This window comes from Acipenser ruthenus, chromosome 29 (genome assembly GCF_902713425.1).
Source record: "Acipenser ruthenus chromosome 29, fAciRut3.2 maternal haplotype, whole genome shotgun sequence".
Classification (NCBI taxonomy): Eukaryota; Metazoa; Chordata; class Actinopteri; order Acipenseriformes; family Acipenseridae; genus Acipenser; species Acipenser ruthenus.
This window is the reverse complement of record NC_081217.1, coordinates 17,302,589-17,325,905: the sequence shown is the minus strand read 5'-3', so window position 1 is coordinate 17,325,905 and position 23,317 is coordinate 17,302,589. Positions and strand designations below refer to the sequence as shown.

At 44.3% G+C, this 23,317-nt stretch overlaps 1 protein-coding gene across 2 annotated transcripts; it reads right to left on the bottom strand.

Annotated features, from left to right (window-relative positions):
- Positions 1–314: 314 nt before the first annotated feature.
- Positions 315–22,334, bottom strand: LOC117431982 (dual serine/threonine and tyrosine protein kinase-like). 2 transcript variants are annotated; one of them, XM_059004069.1, is made up of 13 exons: positions 21,093–22,334; positions 10,634–11,034; positions 7,395–8,106; positions 6,581–6,819; positions 6,141–6,224; positions 5,772–5,948; positions 4,036–4,165; positions 3,444–3,600; positions 2,615–2,798; positions 2,153–2,266; positions 1,748–1,862; positions 1,399–1,533; positions 315–956 (listed from the first exon to the last, which is right to left on the bottom strand). In XM_059004069.1, the coding sequence occupies exons 1-13, from the start codon at positions 21,289–21,291 to the stop codon at positions 769–771; spliced, it is 2,835 nt and encodes a 944-aa protein (XP_058860052.1). In that variant the 5' UTR covers positions 21,292–22,334; the 3' UTR covers positions 315–768. The 2 variants fall into 2 exon arrangements, with proteins under 2 accessions (XP_058860052.1, XP_058860053.1); XM_059004070.1 differs by having other exon boundaries at positions 2,666–2,798; positions 21,093–22,333.
- Between the last annotated feature and the right edge of the window lie 983 nt (positions 22,335–23,317).

Genomic DNA, 23,317 nt, shown 5'->3' with positions numbered 1-23,317 from the left:
GACACACCATTAGAGGGTGCTGTTTCCCCTCTGTAAAACAAGGCCAGGCTTGTATTGCCTCCCTATATTATTTGGACCCCTCACATCTCACAGGTAAGGAATTCAAAGCTGCAAAATGACCACAGGCTGAAGCCAATTAACCATTTAGCTACAAACACAGCAGCAGGAACACCAATACATTTCTCTAAATAAAATGCATGTTGTGCACACCAAAACCATGAAACACACCTTTTTGTTGATGTTTTATGATTCTGGACCAGATCCGCCTCCCCCTTTCCTTTGCAGTTGTAATGCATAAATCAGGATACTCAAAGTCATTTTATATTAGAGTCTTTTATTAAAAAAAAAAAAGAAAAAACACAAGAATTTGACACATGCTTTTTTTTTTTTTTTTTTTTTTTTTTTTTTTTTTTAGAATACAGACAATAATCCAGCTAAAAGAAATGAAGTGTCTCTTCTGTTTTAATACTTGACCTCTCATTTCTTTTAAAAACAACCTCTTTTCTCTCTATAATAATAATCTACGTCGAGAAGCAAGCACCACCATCCTCATCGTGCACGCTAATAAAGGACATCGATAATGGTTGCTTGTCTTTATTTTTTGTTCGTTTATTATTTGAAAGTTCTCATATAAAAGGTAGCTTTTCTCGGTTACTTGAAAACCAACTCAGATACAGAAAGCAGCAGTGCAAGATCAGGAAGTCCAGCCCGAGGCTCTTCCGATTGGTCTCTGAAGCTCCAGGCTCCTCCCTCCAGCCCGTGTTCCCATCATGCAGAGTCTTCCAGGTGGGTGCTTCTCCTCTCAGAGTGTGTGTTACACAGCCTGTCCATGATGCTTTGCAGCCTGGGCTGCACTATACCCAGCAAGGGTCTCTGAAAGGGGTCTCCGTTCCAGCAGGACTCCATGAGCTGCCAGCACTCCTCATCAAACAAGGGCAGGCGCTCCGGCCGTGCGCCTAGGAAACACACACAATATATATTACTGTTCATTTTTCACTGTATTATCCTTTAAAATGTGCTTCTAGCACAGCGGTAAGGAAACTAGACACTTCCAGTCCATTCTATTGCAAACCTTTCATGATTGAATTGGTTAACAATTACCTGCAAACATTTCAACTCTGAACTATGACATCCTTAGTGCCCAGACAACAATATTATTCAAGTTCAAAATATATAGCCTAAAAATCTGCTATGCAACAGGAAACTGTTACACTGCTAGCATATTATCTGAAAGTATAGTCGAGAAGGCATTTTATTCCTCTACCTTGCTTCACAGCGGCAGTACACAGACCCCCCAGTTCACACTCTGAATTTCCTTTATGTACCAGTACTGTACAGCATGCACGCCGCCCCCCTAGCCCTCGGACTTCCACGTTATAAAATGCCCTTTAGGATTACCTTTCTTCACATTGTTCCACAGCTGGTCTTTGCTGGAGCACTTCTCAAACGCCTCGGGCAGCTTCACAGAGCCCGTGCACAGGTACCAGAAGAGGATGCCAAAGGCATAAACGTCTACTGAGTTATCGTATTTACCTGAAAGGAGAAACACCGCTGTCACGCAGACAACACAGTAATCCGCAAGGAGTCCTCGCTCTACAGTGGGTCTGGCTTCACTCCCCAGCTCTGCATGCACACTTTAATCCTGCGCGCTGCCCTGGCAATCCAGCGCTCAGCCCTGTCCTAAACAGGAGGCTCCTGACAGTAACCTGCTGCGTCCCCGAAATATAGGAGCTTGCCGCAGACTCACCCGTGAAGAGCTCTGGGGCCATGTGTATAGGAGTTCCAACGATGCTCCCAGACATCATGGCTTCAGGTTTGCAGAAACCCAGATCAGTGATTTTCGCCCGGTTCTGCTTGTCAAGCTGGAGGGGCAGAGAGAAAGACGCAGACTTGATCACCACCACACAAAAAAAACATACATATAGCTGTACGGGAGGGTGGGACATGCATTTTATTTCTTATTTATTGACACATAATCCTAATGAGCACCCCTTTCAATATAAGCGTCAACTATATTCAACATCATTTAAGAGCTCACCCACTATGCAAGACTGAACTGGAAAGGAATGTCTCTGTACTGGTTCACGACAGACTCTCTGGGCAGGAGCCTAAGCGAGGCAGCAAAGATGTTAAAGAGGCTGGATTCTCTTACCAGCACGTTCTTCAGCTTGATGTCTCTGTGCAGCAGCCCCTCACCATGCAGGAATCGGATCCCCTCCACTACATCCAGGGCAATCTGTAGTCGCTCCTTCAGAGTCAGACCAGCCTGGGAAGGGAGAGACAGTGTGAGTGAGGGGGACCAGGGAAGGGGAGCAGAGAAATGGACAAATTAAGAGAGGGTGCAAGGTGTTTATTCTGCATTATACTGTTTAAGCAATTACCACCACGTGCAAATAGTATATTTTTAGTTAAGCCTGGTGGCACAGATAGTGGGAGACTGTGGTAGGCAGGAGAGAAAGGAAAGAAGTACCACAAAACTGTGCTAGAAGAGGAGGAGAGCAGGAATAGGGTAGGTTTCAGGCTCCACCAATACCCTCTGAGCATGCTCCGTCCAATCCTGTCCTCAGAATCCTCTTGCCCACCCAAAGTGCTCAGGGTGAAATGTTCACATTACCTTGCACTGCGCCTTGCTGCAGGAGAAGGCCTGGGGGTTGTGCTTGCCTACCTTGAGGCCGGTGTACAGGTCGCGGTGCAGCCGCTGCATGATCAGGAGCACCGCGATGCTGGAGCCGCCCCCGTAGGTGTAGTCGATCACCGAGCCGTGCAGGTCCACCAGCCGCTCGTGTTTCGGCAGGGACCTGCAGGGGGCAGCACGCTCAGTTAGGGGCTGATTTTAAAACACTGAATTCAATGACTAACATATCGACCTGTCTCGATGACTCGAATATCTTTCTCCATGTCTTCAGCGCTTCAGCAGATAAAGTATTATATTACTGAGCTTAAAAAAATGCCGGCAACACTTCTAAACTGGTATTTATAAGGTCATCCAGCTTGGTGCTAGTGTAGGTTATCTTCAAGGACATGAAAGGCTTCTTTTGTGGATTGTCGATTGTTCCATCAATATCAGTTGGGTCTGTTTGACCTAAACAGCATAGGAAATCATGCAGCTCTTTAACTGTGCAGTACTCCTGCAGTGTTTTCTTCCCAGGTTATTATTACTACAACAGGGATGGAAAGAAGACTCACATTGCATAGCAGTTTGATCCATTCTTGATTGTACTATGAGTTCAACAAGACACACCTGGGCTTGTTACCTGTACACAGTGGCTAATGAAGCTTGTAGTAAAACCTGGAACAGGTGAAACTGCTATGCAATAGGAGTCTTATTTCCTCCCTGCTACACTACAATAAAACAATCAGCTGGTCGAGAGTGGCTCTAGTGGTGTCTAGATCCTTCTCTACTGGATGCACCCAGATTAGCAGTATTTTAAGTCTGGACACACCTGGTGTAGTGGAACTCAAGAGCCAGGTCGTTCCAGTGCTTGTCATCAGGCGGCACCACTGATTTGAGGGCGCAGGGGAAGTGTCCGCCCCAGCTGTCACACAGGTACACCACGCCGTACTGACCCCGACCCAGCTCGCGACCCAACTTGGGCTTCCCTGCGGGACAAACGAGAACCAATCAAACTCCCATTCATCCAGGAGTGCTACAATTACCCCACACCACACCGTGGGAACCGCTGCTCCCAGTACTAAAAACTTTTTACATTTTTCTTTTTGGTATTATTTTAATACAGATTTTATCATTATCGGCTTTCACAGATCCCAATTAAACCGTTACCTTTAATTTCTTACGGAAAATCTGACTAAAACAAAATAACCTGTGACATGCAAACACCACCTATGAAAAAACACATTTGGTAGAAACAATGGTCTGCTAGACTCATTTATTAAGTTCTACTAACAAACACACACGCGCTGTGCTTTTTCTGTAGCCATCGTACATCATCGTACATCTTCACTCTTTGCAATAAACGAACCCCCTTTGCACAATGTGCAAGTGTGCAACGACCCCCAGCCTCTCTCCCCTCGTACCGTGCAGCAGGACGTCTCTGAGAGAGCGGCTCTCCAGAGACAGGCGAGCCAGTCGGGGTGCGTGGTCCTTTCGAACCCTCAGCCACAGGTCCTCCGTCTTCTCCAGTCGGCCCGTGTGCCCCTCCTCCAGCTGCAGGAGCGAGTGGGAAGACAAGCAGAAAGAAAAACTGAACCATTTCCACAGAGACACTAGTGCAGGATCTTTCATGCTCGCTACTCAATGTCCTGTTCACCTCCTCTTCTCTGAAACTGTAGAGCGATCAATAATCTATGAGCTTCGAGGGCCTCATGTTCACAGAAACATTCAGAATTGCAAAATCCAAAACACTGAATCCCGTTGTCAGGAAGTAAAACAATAAAGACCCGACAGACTTTAATGCAGTCATGGGATCAACTATAATAGGGATTGTTTGTCTGTTTTTATTAATTTCATTTTTCGGTGCTTATTTTTAGCTATGTTCGAGTTTTATGTAAATAATTTCTTTTCGGGGCTTTGGCTTTTTCTATACTGTATAAAATTATTGTTTTCGATTACTTTCCAAAGTTCATAGGCACTTTTTTGGTTCTGTCACAATATTAACTGGACAGTACTGGCACTCTTCAGCTGTACCTTCTTTCCTTTGCTGTCTTCCACAGTGAAATCCTTATGGTCACAGGCACATTCTTCTGGGGTTTCTGTGTATTTAGGCATTTTTCTACATTTCGCCACAATTTGCAATTCTGTTTTAAATTCCACGAGCATGTAAAATACTATCAAACTGCAATACAGCTTTAAATCTCGCAGGCAAGAACAACTCTCCTCTCAAGTAATTGTTTTAAATCTCGCAAGCGTATTACAATTCTCAAACAGAAATGTAGGAATGTGCTGCCACTCAGTAGTTGGGGCAGGTTTAAAGTATTCAGAACGAATCAATGATAGATACAAGTCAGGAAGGAGGGACTTGACCAACTGCACTGGGGAAGTTTTTTTTTTTTGTAGGTTACTGTATTTTTATTTATTTTGTCACGAGGAAAGGGGTCAAATCAACTAACTGAGTAACCATTTCCAGTGTTTATTGACTATGTTGTTTGTATCGGGGGTGTTTTACATTTATCAGTTAAAACCGAAAACCAGAAGCCCTAATCATAATTACAATTACAGCACAATTGTTTGCTAAAAAGTAACATAACTTCCCAAAATAACATGTTTACTCTATGTATTCTAAATAGCCAAGCAATAATCGTAGGTACAGAGAGTTACTATGCAGCACATTTTTTTCAATTAAAAAGGGGTCACTAAAAGTGATTGAAAGTACAAGAATAATGATCAAATGACAAATAAATGCGTAATTGAACTGTAATATAAATTACAATTATGCAGGTATGTTCAATTACTTGGTTATTGTAATTAATTACATATTGCACAATTACAACTGATCCCAGGTCTGCGTTCAGGCTCAATCAAATATGGTTCACACGTCATACTACAACTAGAACAACAATTCTGAAGTGAACTAACAAACCCTGTTATTCAGGGATGGAAATAAAGACTGCTGTTGCACAGCAGTTTCACCCATCCCAGGATTTACAACAAGCTTGATTAGCCACAGTGCGTAAGTAACAAGCTCAGGTGTGTCTTATTAAAACCAAGAATGGATCAAACTGCTATGCAATGGGAGTCTTATTTCCATCCCTGTTATTTGGATCCCTTTGTTACTGGTTGGATCCCTTTGGCAGACCCACGGTGGCATGTGTACCTGCCGCAGGGAGCCAGCGAAGGCCTCGTGGGAGCTGTTGAGCCGCGTGCGGAACTGGCTACAGATGCTCTTGGCCAGCTTGGCCGCGCTCAGGCTCTCGATGGCGTCCTGGGCCACCTTGCGCTTCCACTCCAGGGTGATGGCAGGGGGGTTCACCCACGTCAACCTCTGGATGATCTACGAGGAAGGAAACAAACACTTGTCACGTTAATGCCCTTACAGTATTCAGCATACCAGGGTTCCAATTCCAACAGTCAAAGATAAAGGAATGGAACGAACAGGATTCTGAGTTGTGAAGCGCAGTTAGTCATTAAAGCATGCGATTATTTCCTAGAGAGTGCCGAGTCGCATCTTCAGCAGGTACCGTACCTGTTTGATCTGCTCCCACACCAGCCGTGTCACATTGGACCCAGAGTGGAACGTGACTTCCACGTGATAAGCAGCATTCAGGATCTGGAAGGACAAGGGGACCAGACACCCGTCAAGCTCCGCAAGAGGCAAGAACAGAACTGGAGGTGGAGGATCGGTACCTCAGGACTCAAGATATGGGATACGGTGGAGAAGCTGTGGCCAAATCAGAGGAAAGGGGTGCTACTTGTCCTGCAGTTATTAAATGGGTAACTTCAAACTGTGGGTGAATCACTTGAACTCACACTAGCCCTTCATCCTGAGTTTCAGACCTACCTTTAATTAAGTTTATTATTTAAATGATCAGGAGCCAGGAGTTTAACGTATTCATGCTGCGACAGGTACGATCAGTGTGAGTTTTAAAATGAATGAAATTGTAGCTGGGTTAGTGTGAATCCTACCTGTTTGAGGTGGTTGCTGGTGACGTTGTGAGCCGAGGTGTCCTGGTGCTGCTTCTCCAGGCTGTGCAGGCACCTCTCGAGCGTGCCCACGAAGCTCTCCCGCAGGTAATCCACCGAGCTGATGAGCTTGTTCGCAACCGCCTGGTTCAGACGCAGCACAATCAGTTCCTGGATCTGTCGGATACACGATTTAATGTCCTTCGAGCTGATGGGCTCGCCATTCGGGGGCACAATGATATCTGAAAGGGGGGAGAGACAAGAACAATATGGTGTAACACAGACAGGGATTCCCTCTGTGTTGCAGATAGTGATGTGAAGTTGACCCAGTCTCCTAGATTGGTCTTCTCGTGGGCACTTGGGCAAGTGTCAGATCAGCATGCTGTACAAGAGAAGGCTCTCATGTCAGAGACTGCACATGTGAAATAGTTATAAAACCATAAAAGACAAGATTGAGATATATATTTATTTACAGATTTACAGTTTAATTTAGAGAAATTAGAGATACTGTCTGCTTCCCTACTTTGTATAAAAACCCATGCTTCCGCGTTACACTTTGCGTCAGTTCATCAACGCCACATATAACAGAATAAAAAGGTACTGGAATCTTTGACATTAACAGAAACCTAGGACAGGTACAGTGTAGACAATCAAAAAGTACTGGCACCAGGACTCAAGGATTCATGATACAGGGACAAAGCCAAGATGTTTTGTGACCTGTTCTACAAAAACGCCAACATAAAAAAAATCAGGGGGAAGGGATTGCACTGTTCCTCCAGTTATTAAAGGGCGTCGCTCCAAAAACCCACAACCTCACCTGTGAACTCCAGGTTGGCTGCGTCCTCCAGCAGTTCCTCTTTCATGCTGGCCAGCGTCTCTACGATCATGTCCTTCATCTCCTCCTGCTTGCGGTTGGCGATGCCCATGAGGGACTGGTACAGCTCGCTCTCCTTCTCGCGGGTGTAGTCCAGCCGGCGGGGGGTGATCTGCAGGTCGCGCTGCATGTCGAAGGCCTGGTTGATGAAGATGTCCAGGCAGCGGCAGTGCACCATGTTCAGTTTGGTCGCCGCCTCGACCTGCTGGTTCTGCAGCACCTGCTTGGCGAAGGGAGCCAGCAGCCGGGGCAGCTTCTCAAAGGCCTCGCACAGGGAGCTCTGGGGCTTGGCGGCCGGGGCCTGCTGCTGGGGAGGGGCCCCGCATGAGCAGTTGCCAGGCCCGTTGCCCAGGAAGCCGTCAGAGGCCAGCTGCTGGTACAGGGCGCTTTTCTCCCTCTCCGCAGCTCTGCCCGTCTTGCACGTCGGCTCCAGGGAAGAGTCTTGGCCGGGCTGGGAGATGCTTGGCACCTTCACGAAACACACGGGGAACGCGATATTGTCTTTGACCTGCTGGATGTCATCCAGCTGCGGCTGCGTGAGCGTCTCCTCGCTTATGGCGTAGACGAGGATGGGCACAATGTTCCTGAAACAGTCCTCCAGTGCTTCCTCTACTAGTTGCACTTCAGGGCAAGGCACCACCAAGATCTTAGCCTCCTAAGCACAGAGCAGAGAGAGAGACGGAAACAGAATATGAATCCAGGGTTACTCCCCAGCCCCCTCAATACAAGCAAGCCTCAAACAGAGCTAAAAGTGGTACAGATCACTGCCCCCTACTGTTTTAAAATAAAACTGGCCATGCCACAAAACCAGTGGGGATTCATTCAATGACTGTCGTATTACATGTCCTGCAACATTACTGCTGTGTTCTCCTTTACAAGTGGGGTTACCAGCAAGACAAATCGAAACAGAAAATCAGATTCAAATCTATATTTCTTTGCAAGAAAGCATAATCCTTGGTAGTCTGCAGTTACAACATTTTGAAAACAGCATCATAACATTTTTTTAAAAAGTTTCAGAATGAAAGGGAAAATGATCCCAGGATAAAGTTGACAGCAAAGTTTACAAAAAGTGTGTGTGAATTTCCGGGCCTACAGCTGCATTACATTACAACAGAGGGCCCTTTCACAGCACTGCTTTGTAGGGACATTGACAGACAGCACCATGCTGTATGCTGATGTATAGAATTTACAATGCAGTCATTGTGGGGTATGATCTACAATGTGCAATCTCAAGCTATATATTGACTTTTTTCGCAGCATTATTTTGTTTGTTCTGATTGAGTGTTTATTTGTTTTGTAACTTACTGGCCACAGTCAGAAATATATACTGGAATTGTGTTTTCAGATTGAGGCACGCTTCCAGTATGAACTGGTAAAGAGATGAATAGAGGGCTCTGTATACAGGATGTCTGTGTTGTGATCACTGCAAAGTATTATTCCTACAAATGTCAATGCATTCTCCCCCACGCAGTTCACAATAAATGGAATACTTCTTATTTTAAACCGAGACCCAAAATACAATATCCTCATGATAATCGCTCACTGTTCCAACACTAAGTGAACAGCAGCTTCCCTCATGAAGCCATGCCAACAGTATGCAAAGCCAATTACCAACTGAGGGCCTTAACCACAACTTCAAAAACACTAAAGACAGACATTTCTTCTTTACTTCTAGATGAAACGTTAATATCACTTTTCACCCAAGCTTCTTCTAGACCCTCATTCAATGCTTTGAAATCCCGGGAGCAGATCAGCATTGTTATTCCCCTTCTCCCCCTGTCCCATCTCTCGGTGCGCAGCGCAGGGATGTTCAGGGCTAATCGAATTAGCCTGCTGTTATTTTCGTGAGACGATGGGCCGAGAGCAGCAGAGAATGACTCACTGGGGATGCGTGTGAACAATGGAGACAGTGGGCTGTCTCTAGGAGATGGGAACGGAGGCCCATGGGCGCTGTTTTAATGGGGAGACTGCCAATTGTTCAGAAGCTGGCAGAGGGGCGGGTCTGCCCATTGCGCTCTGGGACGGGGGAAGCTGGCAGAACTATAGAAAGATGTTTCAGAGTTTTGTACATTATACTTTAGTAGTGCATTTTGTGATCCACATTGTCGCTGGTGTTAGTATCCTTGTGCTTCATTTCATCGAAGCTCTTTAGAGTGAATGTTTTTTTCACAACAGCGTTACAAAGTGGCTTACTATCTTTTTACCAGCCTGTTTATAGCTGAGGAGTGTTGAGGTTATGTATTTATTTATTCGGGATAAAGGCAGCAAGAGATACCGTAACTCCAGGACAGCATGCAGGCAGTCCCAATCTGGATAATAACAAATCAATAAGATCAGAAACAAGAATACTGGATAGAAGCTATTTGCCATCAATTTGATTCAGGATGTGTTAATGTTACGTTTTCTGTTTTTGTTTCCCCCCCAAAACAAAGCAGTGTGCAGCATTTTTTTTAAATATTCCTTTTCAAAAACTAATTAGCAAGTCTCTGCTTCCTCCCGGTCTTCTAAAAATAACTCCATCCCGAACACGGGCCCGCTTGTCGTGTGTGCCTGTGAAATGTGCAGAGAGGTGTGAGGAGTTTGCTGCTCCTCACAAAATCACAAGATGATCTGTTGTGCAAAGAAATAAAGGGGGCAGAGAGACGCAGCAACACTCAGCGCCCTGCTAGGTAAAGCCCTCCACATTTTCTTCTTGCCTGAGAAATCGCACCAAACGCTACTATAATTAACCCCTCTTCTATAATCAACTCTAATCCATTCCTATTTGTTTCAGGGTTTTTTTAAGATGGCAGTGGTTGGTAGTGGATTGCATTATGCTGCTTGAAACTTAACCTGAGAGAGAGAGAGAGAGAGAGAGAGAGAGAGAGAGATTGAGAGAGAGAGAGAGAGAGAGAGACGAAAGAGGGAAAGAACGACAGAGAGGCACAATGATCCAGTCATGGGAAGGCTGTTCTTAATATGGGTTACATAGTTCATCTAATTCTGTCTTGGGAAAGGCATCAGACTTGAATATTTTAGACAAACTCATATATTTTAAGGTTAAGAAACAAAATGTGAGCTCACAGAACCCCTGGGTTGAATTGTTCCCTTTTAATTCCCTGCATTCCCCGGCATAAAGGACCTGCTGCTGCTACTGATGAGGCAACAAAACGCTTTTAAGTGTGTGACCAGGCGCCCCCTACCTGTAGCAGCTGGTGGTGCAGCGTGACCTCCAGCTCAGCCACCCTGTGCGCCGGATCCTCGCACGCCTCTCCGATCTCCAGGTCCTCCTCCGGGATGGTTTCCCAGCGTCCCCGGTGAGCCGCCAGCTGGTGCACCAGTTCATACTGGCCGGGCAGCGCCAGGCTGAGGCGGGTCTGTCGCCCGTAAGTGAATCTCAGCCTCCGCCGCTTGCAGCCTGCCTCCGCACCGCAGCCCTGGCCCAGCCGCGTCACGGGCAGCAGCCGCTCCCCCAGCAGGCTGTTCAGCACCTGATACTTGGCGTTGCAGTTCTGTCCCAGGATGATGACGTAGGGGACGCAGCCCACCGTGGCCTGCAGGTTCTCCTCCTCATGGCTGAGGAAGGAGAAGCAGCCCAAGTGACCTGGAGAGGAACCAAAAAAAAACAAAAGAATTGCGTATTACTGTATGAAAAAAAAAGAAGTTGTTTTACAAGTATGTCCCAGGCAAAGGGGGCGGATGAGAGGATTTCTATCCTCTAATTCCAACTTCAATCCACAGCAACTACAGTGCAAGTTACTAAACTGCCTTTCAACACTGCTAACCGGTTTCTACACAAGTATATATTTGAAAGGTAGAGTAACTCCACTCAACACTGCAGGTCACTAATAGTATAGGAAAGAGAACTCCACTCAAAACAGCAGACCAGTAAACTAACCTAATACAGTAATATTAAAAGCGCATTTTTATTTTTCAGTGCAAGACGCAATTGAATTAGTTATCCTGGACTTAGTGTCAAGTTAAGTTAATAATCTCTTTACATGCATTCAGTCGAACAATTATCTTTAACCGGCTGTAATGAATCTGGATGATAATACCAGGTAACAGAGGTCTTGCTTGTTTGGTTTGGTTTTGCGTAGCTTTCCACCGAATGCAATCAAATCAGTATGAATGCCATCCATGAACAATGGAGTTATCAGTCTGAAGTCAGGTTTCAGATTTCTCCAACACGCTTATCACAGACTGCCCTACCTGGCCGCACTGAAAACAAAAGCTGGAATGTTATAGTTCCAAAAGGTATTTTCATTCACAACGAAAAGAGATTGCGTAAGTACAGAAGAACCTTGATCATCACTCCTTTAAAGGGTTCAATTATGTCAGAAGTATATATATGTATAATAAATCTTTCAGACCTCTCCCCCATTCTTCCCTATAATAAATCAGCCGGTTGTGTTTATTATTATTCTTTTATTTTTTTATGATCAGATGAAATGCCCTCCCTGTTTAATGGGACCACACGGAACCCCTAAGACAGACTGAGAAAGGCTGCCTCTGAGAGTCACATGGCAGCAGAATCCGTCACGCTCCGGCATTTCTGATTGCTCAAGAGAAAATAAATGAGGGATTTAAAGCCAAGGCATTCATGGAAGATCAAGGAACACGCCTCAATAGAGCCCGATTGTCCAAGCTGTTTGTAATTTACTCATTTACCGAAAGAGGAAAAAAATCCTTGTTAATGTTTGAGAAAAAAAAAAAAAAAAAAACAAACAAACCATAGGAGATCCTTCAAGACCAGACTTGACAAAGCTCAGATCAATGAGCTACTAGAAACTGGAAGAGCACAGATGGGCCGAACGGCCTCTCCTTGTTTTGTAAATCTTACTTACTGGGACGCTGTCTAAAATGTTGTTTTTTGGCCTTTTTTAAAAAAGCAGGGGTAGTGTTCAGACTGTTGGTAAACGCTTTAGAGAATATTGCCCTTTGCATCACATGCCCAGATGGCGTTAAAAAAAGAAAGAAAGAAACATAATTCTTCATGCTGTCGTTCAGCACGAAGTGCTGCCATTCCTGAGGGGTTTCTGCGCTACGCATTCGTTAGCTTTAAATTGAGTGCTGTTTTGCTCTTTGAGACTGTGGCGTTTTTAAAATAAGACTGACACCCTCCGTATTCCTTCCAGTGAAGAATGGTCCTTCGTATTCAGGGGGGTCTTGCGTGTACGTAGTTTTAGAGATGGGTAGGAAGGTCAGTGAGGTAAAAACTGGAATCCATTCAGAACTGGAAAGCCTTGGCTTAAACACTTTGACTGAATTCCATTCAATGCCCTTGAAATAAGAATATCTATACTGGCACACAGGTGGGAATGTCTAAACTAATTGCATTCCACAACCATACACAAACATTTACTCAGAAGTAACATTAAACTGAAAGGGGTGGGGGGGGGGAGCACAGATTGGTTTAAGGGAGATAATGCAATCTGGTTGTTTAAGTAAAAATGTGCAAAACCGTAGAACAGAGGCTTGGTGGACCAGGCTGTGCCAGGACATGATATTAAGACACACAAGATCACAGTACAGTACATATATCAGTCTCTGGAGTAACACTATAAGCAGTCCTCCCCATGTTGGTCCGCACATATTAAAGTCCCCCCAGGCTTAATGTCTGTTTTGTGTTTTCAGTTAGAACTCCACTCAACACATGCTTGCAGCACCATCCTGCTTTAGTGAAACTACACCACAGGTGATTTCAGAGCAACATTTCCTATGAAAGGGACCCTCTGTCCGGCACACAGAGCACTGCAGGAATCATGTACCTGCCCTAGGGACAATGAGAGCGGTTTTCAAGTTCAGAAAACTTGTTAGAAATGAGAAGTTGAAGTAAAACACAGGGATGGAAATAAGACTCCCATTTGCATGCTGTAGCAATTTGATCCATTCCTGGTTTTGCTAATGAGACACACCTGAGCTTGTTATCTATACACCGTGGCTAATCAAGCTCAAAGTAAAACCTGGAATAGGTGAAACTGCTATGCAGTCTCAGCAGGGCAATGCCACTGAAACAATCCCATGTTATTAATGTGCACGTGGCTTAAGACAGGGAACTCTGCAGAGGCTTGGAGATCAGGAGGGCTGTTTAAAACACAGCAGCTGAGTCACGCTCAGGGACAGGCTCACACAATGCAACGGGTCGGGTTCACTCTCCAATAGCTCTGGAACGACATTTAACAAGGGAGCTGCTGACAATCTGGGGGTATGTTCTCCACACATTCTAAAGAACTGCCAGGGTATGTTCTCCACACATTCTAAAGAACTGCCAGGGTATGTTCTCCACACATTCTAAAGAACTGCCAGGGTATGTTCTCCACACATTCTAAAGAACTGCCAGGGTATGTTCTCCACACATTCTAAAGAACTGCCAAGGTATGTTCTCCACACATTCTAAAGAACTGCCAGGGTATGTTCTCCACACATTCTAAAGAACTGCCAGGGTATGTTCTCCACACATTCTAAAGAACTGCCAAGGTATGTTCTCCACACAATTTAAAGAACTGGGGGTATGTTCTCCACGCATTCTAAAGAACCGAGGCTATGTTCTCCACATATTCTAAAGAACTGGGGATATGTTCACGCATTCTAAAGAACTGCCAGGGTATGTTCTCCACACATTCTAAAGAACTGCCAGGTGTAAACGAGCCTTGCGGCTCGGGTTCGTTTTGCCCTTTAAAATACTGACCAGACACAGAGATGGAGGGTTTGAAAGCGCTTTTGCGCTAATTTTAATGCAGAACGAAATCAAAACAAAATACAAAATAAACACCTAGCTCTGTACGAGCCCTAACTAACACACAAGAACACCCTGACTACAAGTGGGACAGCTAGGCTGTTTCCCCACTAAAACAGTAAACAAAAACACACCCAGGTTTACTACAGCACCTTTTCCTTTTGTTTTCTCCCGACTGCCAGGACGGAGAGTACCACTTTCTGCCTCCTTCTTCTTAGCAGTCCTGAGCAAACTAACTGTTTCTCTTAAATACCCTGCACCTGGTACTAATTTAACAATAGCTACCAGGTGCAGGGGATAATTACTAATAAAGCAATTAACAAAAACAATAAAATAATTAACAAAACCAATTAAACAAATGTGCCTTAAAACAAAACCACACATTTTACTGCGGGGATGATTCCAATCCCATCCCCACTGTGCTACACAGGGTATGTTCTCCACACATTCTAAAGAACTGCCAGGGTATGTTCTCCACACATTCCAAAGAACTGGGGGGATGTTCTCCACACAGTCTAAAGAACTGGGGGGATGTTCTCCACACATTCTAAAGAACTGGGGCTATGTTCACACATTCTAAAGAACTGCCAGGGTATGTTCTACACACATTTGAAAGAGTATACTGTCAGGGGTGTGGCTTGTTAAATGCTTAAAAGGAATTGAACCTGTTCCACAACATTGCCTGAATGCAAGGATTCAGACTCGCAGCAGAACTATAACAATAGTAACAATGCCATCACCATCTGCTAAAACCACCACAAGAAATGTTTACACACCTGGACAGGACTCATCCACACAGTAGCTTGCATTGTGCACTGAGCAAAACAGAAAGCAAAGGTCTAAATGACCCAATGGAATCATCCAAGTCCTTTACCATGTGTTTGGACTATGCAGTAAACTAAAACATAATTAATAAAAAGATAAACTAGAATAATTCAAGGCTGGTTTGCTTTCAGATCAAAACAGGGATGGAAATATGACCCCCATTCATAGCTGTTTCAGCCTTTCCGGTTTTATTGGGAGGTCAGTTACACACCGGAGCCCCATCCATTTAATGGTCCACTGTGTGCTGGACACAACGGAACGAAGTTACCAGGTGTCAACTGAACTGCCCCCAAGCACTTCCAACACCTGGTAAGTTCTGCAGAATCATTTTAACACCAAATTCTAAGAAATCTGTTCGCACTGCTGAATCACTTCACTCAACCAGTTCCTCCCTTCTGTCCTGGTTTTCTCTTTCACTGCTTCTGAAAGCCTCACAACACGACTCAACACTTTTACAAAGCCCCATTTTAAATGCAGAGCTCTGTTCTTTGTACCAGAAAACATTGAAAAAAGTGTGAGCGACTTCATAAGGAAAAGCAGCGGGTACTTATCTGGTAAGCCTGCCTCCGGTTCCTCCTGAACCACTGCATTAATAAAGGAAGACCTGGGCACAGCAACGGATTACTTTGGAAGGAAGCTTACACAACCCCCAGGGTCCAGTTCCTCAAGTCTTCACTTCCCTCAGTGCTACACATCAAAGTATTTATAGACAGATGAGTCAGCTTGTTGTTGTTAGCCAGGCTGTAAAGAGCATTTACTCAATCAATGCGAAGTGTTAACAGGAGCGATGACTGTGGTTTTAAAAAGCCATTTTACGACCTCCTCTTGCGATACTGTATCACTTCTTTCGCTTTTCTTGTGTTAAGGACCTTTTGGTTCTTTGCTTGGTTTTTATACTGTAATTTCGGATACATGCATGCATGCTTGATTTTTATTCCAATGCTGTTGATGAAAGGCTGCCTCTGATTCCTAGTAGCTAATCACTTCGTGTGTTATGTAGTTCACTGCATTCAGCCCGACCAACGCTAGCTATTCTGAGAACGGCTACAAAAAAACACTAATTGTAATACAGATTAATAATTCCCGCATCACAAATAAAAACCAAATTCACCAGCCTACATGCTACATTATTTCTAGATGGTATAATGTGTTTAAACGTGTTCAGTATAGTTTACAGCTCATTGCACAGACCTGAACAGCTCTAACCGTGCACTACCTTACACAAGGTCATCTTTGGCAGTCCAGGGCTGGAATCCACAAAGCAACTTAAGAAAATTCTTAACTTAGTTACCATGGAAACTTCTTAAGAATTTTGTAAGTTCATAATTTTTCTTAAGTGCAATTCACGATGATTCTTAGGACATAATATTTTCTTAAATATAAGAAAAAACTTACAAGAACTCGAGGTGACTTAAGAAAATTCGTAGCTCATTCTATCATTAGTAGCTGCGTATCATGGCTGTGTTTGTGGTTCAAGACATAATAAATGAAAATGTAAGGACTGAAAGACGTTTAATAGATCGAGAGAATCCCCTAGAATATCACGAATTACAACAAAGATATCGTTTTACTCGGGATGGCTTCATTTATTTAGAGAAACTACTTCACAATGACCTTGCACATCCTACAAAAAGGTCAAATGCACTCTCCGCAATGCGTCACATACTCACTGCGCTCTGTTTTTATGCGTATTGGCGAGCCATGTTTTAAGTTTAAGAACATAAGTTTTATATATTGCTCCAGTATAAACGTGAAAATAACGTGTTTTACAGAACAATGTGGAAGGAATATCATTCTATTAATTCTCGGTTATGTTACAGGTAGTTGGAGACACACTTGTGGTGTCACAGTCCAGCTGCTGCTGGGCAGTGTGGGCCGTGACAGATGCCATCCTCACAAGAAGATATAACTACATGCGTATGCCTCAAAATGAATTGAAGCTACAGAACTATGTAAAAATGTTCAAGAGTTTTGTAGAGCAATATTCTTATTTGTTTACGTCTGCTAAATATCTGCAATAATAATTATAATAAAAAAGTTCTCCAAATACAATCAATTATTCAGTAAAGCTTAACATAAAAACATCTCAAAATATGTTTTAAAACATTTTAAAACGTTTTTTTATGCATCAAAATACAGTCCTTTTTGTCAACAATGGGGCCTTGGGCTTACTTAGTACAGTGGGCTATTTAAAAAAATATATTGAGTGTTATTCGCTAGTTTAGCTTCCTTGGTAACAGGTTATGAAATTCCTTGGTAACGGCTTAAGAATTTCTGAAGAATTTTGTAGCTAAGAAGTCTATTATCACCCTTCATGAATTGAACTTAAGAAAAAATCTTACGTAAGAAAAAAATATCAATGTTAAGAAAAACTTAAGAAATCTTTGTGGATTCCAGCCCAGGATTTTAACTTGCATCTGGTATCATGTTGGCAGTGGCACACCTTCAGTCCCAAAAGTTACAGCAGAACAACACCCCTGTTAGAGATCATTACAGATCTATCAGCTACAGAAAAAAAACCCTGACGTAGAGGCTTCCATGCTTCAGACTGGGATCTTACTGCAATTAACTGAGCACAGGCATTGCTGAGTTTTAAAGCTACAGGGATCTTTAAGTGGTCAGATTTGTTTTAAAAGAGTGTTTTTTTTTCCCCTGCACTACTTGAAAGACGTCTCTCAAACACATTACACAAGCCATTTAGAAGGGTTGCACGCTGGTGTTTTGGACAGGGTTAACTACAGGGTTCTAAGCTGGGGAACACGAAGCCACTCTGTGGCTTGGAACTTGGTTTCAAGAGACTAGGTTTCAGGCCGCTGCGTGACACACCAGGGGAGACTTGGGGTTTGATACAAAGTTGCCTCAGACCACGTCTCCCAGAACCAGGTTTCAAGCCACTGTTCCTGAAAAAGTGGCTTTGTGTTCCTTCAGCAGACAACGTTTCAGCTACTGCCTTCACCCGTTTCTGTTCCGTCTCATGTGGAAGTAAATACAAATATTTCCTCTAGTTTGGACTTATTACAATCAAAGCATGACTAAACCAGTTATATAAAGCCTACAAGATCCAATGCAAAGTACAGTTTAAAAGAATCAGTTTAGCAACAACTGCTCAACGCTGCACACTTATTAACCAGCAGCACAGCGTTTCAGCTCTTGCCAATCCTTTTCTTGTGGTTACAGTATCTTCTTTTGCATTGCAGTGCATGTCCTTGATTAGTAACCGTTTCTACAGATCAGATGTACATTGATCGACAAGAGGCAATTGACATTGTTGCAAGGGAGCCGCTTTGATGATAAAAAAAAAAATACAATCTCATTATCGGGAGTCTAGCAATACTGTTTTTGTACTCTGATCTTCAGTGTATATGCAATCAGCACACGTGTTAACTAGAAGAGGCAACACATCATGTAGGGAGTCTTAGCAGCTACACCCACACGCCACAAACTATTCCAAACTATGTATCACTGTGTAAAAAAAACTTCTATCCCCAATTTGCTTTTGCTGCTTAAACATGTTTATGTATTTATTATACCAAGGTATGTCGTAAAATATCTCCCTGAAAGCATATAAACGCTGAGCAGGGTTAGCAGCTCACACTAGCCCTGCTGCAACCATTCCTGGGGCTCAGAGCTCCCCATTGCTCAGGTGTGTTATTGGAACGATCAGGTAGGCGTGGGGAGTTTGAACAGTCAGGCCCCTGATAAGTCCACTCTGAACTGCTCACTCTTATCACAGCATGCTTAATACCCCTTTCACACAGACGAGTCACGACGGCTCAGAACCAGCATTGATGCGGCATTTTGGACTGTGCGAAGTGCCTATAGCGTCACAGAGCTGTCATATTATATGTCGTCTCTGAAGCGCCTCGTGGGGTGGTTCAGAGATGGCACTGAACTGTCTCAACTCCTGTATGAAAGGCTATGCCAGCACTGAAGTGCTATAGCGGGTGTGGATTTAAAGTCACATCCCACGTGACTGTATACCGGACGTGTTGGGTATTTTTGTCGTTGGTGTTACACGCTTTCATTTTTTTCAAATACAATGGCTGATCAAGAACGAGGTAGTAATTGGAGTCTGGAATAAGTTAAGGAATTGTTAACTTTACAGGCTGACGAGGAGGTGAAGTCACAAATGAAGGGACGGTGTGTGATGCTCTAATTTATGGGAGAATCGCCGTTACCATGAAAACGATCTGTTGACTGACAGGTTTGAAAGTTATACTCACATGACTACTTTGGCTGTGTGAAAGGGTTATGACTATTATACCAGCATAGACTGCGCAATTTCATGCTGTGTGAAAGGGTATTTTAAAGAATATTTGAAACATCAGAGATGGTTCAGTAGCAGCATTTGTGTGTGAAAGGTCTTACCTGAGCTTGTAGGTGTACTAAGAGTTGCTACAGAAGAGAAATGTATTGAGCAGGGGCATGAATGCTCAAACTCCTGATCATTAAAACAGGGATGGAAATATGCCTCCCATTGCATAGCAGTTTGATCCATTCCTGGTTTTACTATGAGTTTAATCAGATGCACCTGAGCTTGTTACCTATACAATGTGGCGTATCAATCTTGTAGTAAAACCTGGAATGGGTGAAACTGTTATGCAATAGGAGCCTTATTTCCATCCCTGTTAAAACAAGATACTTAACAGAGTTCTGAAACCCTGGAGTTCAAACCCTGTATAACGCCATGTACAGTGCAATAGGTGAGTGGCTTCAACCACGAAAAGTCACCATGACTGCATGTGAAACAGCGTCTCATCTCAAATGCCATGCACAATTTCATTAAACGCAGATGGGGTGGTTTAGTGATTTTACAGTCGCATCACAGCTGTGACGGAGAGGGAGTAAACAAAACATGGCCTGTTTAATTAGCACACTTACAGTACAGCAGCACAATGCTGCGCAGAGGAAAAGCCCCTTATAACATGTTCCTGTAGTGAAAGCACAGTGTAATAAAGCACAGTGAAAAGCATAGTAAAGAATACAGAGGTATAGTGAAGCACATTCATTGGAAACTAGGGGAAAAGCCTTGTATAATCACGATAAAACTGCACAAAATACAGAGGTAACCTTTATAAGAGATATTATTCGAGGTTGTGGTTAAAGTGTGGTTAAGCAGAGGGTTAAATCAGTAACTCTGGCTGTATAGCTGATGTCACGCAAAACACACGATTTCAACAACACGTGGCTGCTTTCACTTTCCATACAGAGCCCAGCCGGGCTCACAAATGATGGACAAGAAGTTTGTGATGACTGCAGGACCTTTTTCCCTAATCAGGAGACAAGCACCCTACTCACCCTACCTAACCAAGGGGGCACAGCACGCTTTCAAAACCGTGGGCTCAAGGAGTGTTGATCGGGTTTATTTTGAGGTAGTACAGGGAAAAATAAACTCCTGTTGCATAGCAGATGATGCCATTTCAGACTTTCACTAGGCGCTTATTTACTGACACCTGAGCCTGGTTCACAGGTGTGAGCTCCAGTGTGAAAATCCTGTGTGTTCACCATTAACCAGGGATGGGACTCCTATTGCATAGCTGTTTCACCACCCACTCCAGATTTTAATACAAGCTTGATTAGCCACAGTGTACAGGTAACAAACGCTGGCAAAACCAGCACTGGACTGTTATGTAATAGGAGGCTTATTTTCATCTCTGCAAATACAGCCCTGCAGCCTTTTTTGATTTTAAGGTTACACCCACCCCACTCCCTTAAGTTACTGTATTTCCAAATATTGCTTTCAGTTAAGTGACTTCATGCATTCTTTAACTTGCTCTACACCCCCAAACTTTGGTCTGGACACCTACTAGCTATGTAGCACAGAAATCAGGAAGCAAAATCACTGCCTGGAGAAGGCTTGGCAACACTAGGGTTCAGTATTTCAATCCACAGATCTGAAGGACTTACATAATCATTTCACTGTGTTAATAAACGCTACTTTCTAGTATCATCATATATACACTAATGTGCAAATAAAGACACAAAATAACCAAGTATCAGTTCAGTTGACTACCAGCAAGCACTTTAAGTCCGTGTTGAGCCCAGTCGAGTGACTAGTGCTTGTGTTTTTGGTTTGGTGGTTCGGGAGCGCAACTTACCCGCCTCGATAACCGACGCACCGGGCCCCGCCGCCGCGCAGGAGTTGCTGTAGTTCTGTTTGATCTCTCTGAAGAACTTGTTGGTCTCTTTCAGGTTCTTTTTCAGCAGGTTCGAGTGCTTGTTGTAGTTGCTGAAGATCCGACTGAGTTCCCGGGCGAGGGGGGTGATCTTTTGCCCGCTTCCCCCAGTCCCGTCCATCCTTTTACCCTGGAGTGGTCAGAGGTGTAAATATGTTTGTGTTTTCAATAAAAGCAGTACGCTGCTGCAGGGTAAACGGCACCCATGCAGAGAAACGGCTGGTCGGGGGGGGGCGTGTGCCTCTTCTTTCTGGAAGAAAGCTGCAACTTATTTGGCGGTTCCCAAACTTTAAGCGACTTAGCAAACACCGCAGCCAAACGTACTTGCAAACTGCTAACTCTTGCACAAGCCGGTTAACTGTGTGCTTTGTTCCGCTGGACTGTCTGCAGGAAGGTTCCAAGCCGCCGTTGTCAATGCCCCTTGGTGTGAGTCTTCCAGACAGCTTAGTCCTGTTTTTCTTCAAACTGGTATGTTGGAACCCTTTTTCCTTACTCCGCAAAGTGCTCGTCTCCAATCCCAGTGTGCTACCGAGGCCCCATGCTAATCCGCGGCCGTGCGCTCAAGCGGAGACAGGATTCTGCTGGGCTGAGCCGGGCCGGGCCGGGTCGGGTCAGAGCTGGAACACCGTAGAATGCAAACGAGTTACTGTATTAAGTGAGTGTAAGAATGTAGCCTATTCTTACAACAATAGCAGTACTGCCCTGTTATGGAGCCTTGCCGAAGCGCAGTCTTGTTGTAAAAGTTTAACTTTTGTTTTTATCAAGGAACGATTGCTGGTGGAGGGTGCAGCCCGGCTCGTCCTATCCGCACAGCCGGGGCAGTTCTTGGGTGCCTCAGACGCTTCACGGCCGCTCCTGGTCCAAAGCAAGACACCGTCAGTCGCTCGGTCCAACACAGAGATAAAGAGGTGGCCTCAGCGACAGAAATAAAGTGTGCGAGCCCTCGCCGGGGTGCAGGGTGGCAGAGGATGCTTTGGAATAGTTTGCTCTCCAGAAAATATCGGTTGGGCAAACGAGCTCTGAGTATTAATCCTGCAGGGAACGCCCGCTGCCAAGTTTGGTAAGTACGTACCCCCGCACATAAACTGACATGGAGCAAGCTACATGTCAGCCCAGACATCAACAAACACAGTCCGCAGTACAGTAGGGCGGGGCCTGTCCAGGCGGAGGGGAAACCGTAACATGCGAGCATTCTGGGAATTGTAGTCTTTTCCAGTTAAGCGTAGGCACTGACAACATTCCTTTTTGCAGTTATCTGAATGGCACACCTCTCGCCATTTATCCTGCTACTACCACACTGTAAATACAACTGATGTGCAACAGGAATCGTAGGGCTCCATCCGAGCTTCACGCTGTCCTGCACATAGGAATCAATTCTGGGTCATATAAACCTACTGTACAATTTACTGATATCATATATCAGATCCAAGTGGATGCAACAGCTTTGTAATGTGCACATTTTTATAAGTGATAACGGTCTTTGAACCGGGATTGAATCGTGTAACTGTACGAACATCTCCGGTGACATGCAGAAGACCAGTCGCGTGCTGTACCAAAAGCTTCCGGCAGGCGTCGCGCTTGAGGCAGTAGCTGACAGATAATGGGATAGTCGTCTTTCATACCCGTGGAGTCGTGGAAGAATTTGAGGAGCTGCTGTCATTCTCTACAAACACAAACAACGTGTCCGTTTGATAAAAGCGTTATTGTTGTTTTAACCAATCTGTCACCTTTGTGTTTTGGGCTCCCCTGCCTCCAGAGCCCGTTCCTTCTCCACCCTCGCCCCGCAGTTGTTGAACTACCTTCCTACGGATGTCAGGACTGCCCAGCCTCTGACCACCTTCCGGCGCCTCTTCAAGACGCACCTCTTCAGGCAACACCTGTAAAACTCAACAATTCCCTTCTGGACAATATAGCACTCTGCCTTTAATGCACTTTAACTTACACTTATCTGCTCCCTATTTTACTGTATTTAATTCTGCACTGAACCCAATCTGTAGTATTTTGTATTTCACCTGCACTCATATCTAACCCTGATGTAACTATCAGCACTGTTGTTATCTGCTCTTGAACTGCCCCGATATCAAATCATACTGTGTTTTGTATTTGCTCTTATTGGGACTGAAGTCATTGTGTTTTGTATCTTGCTT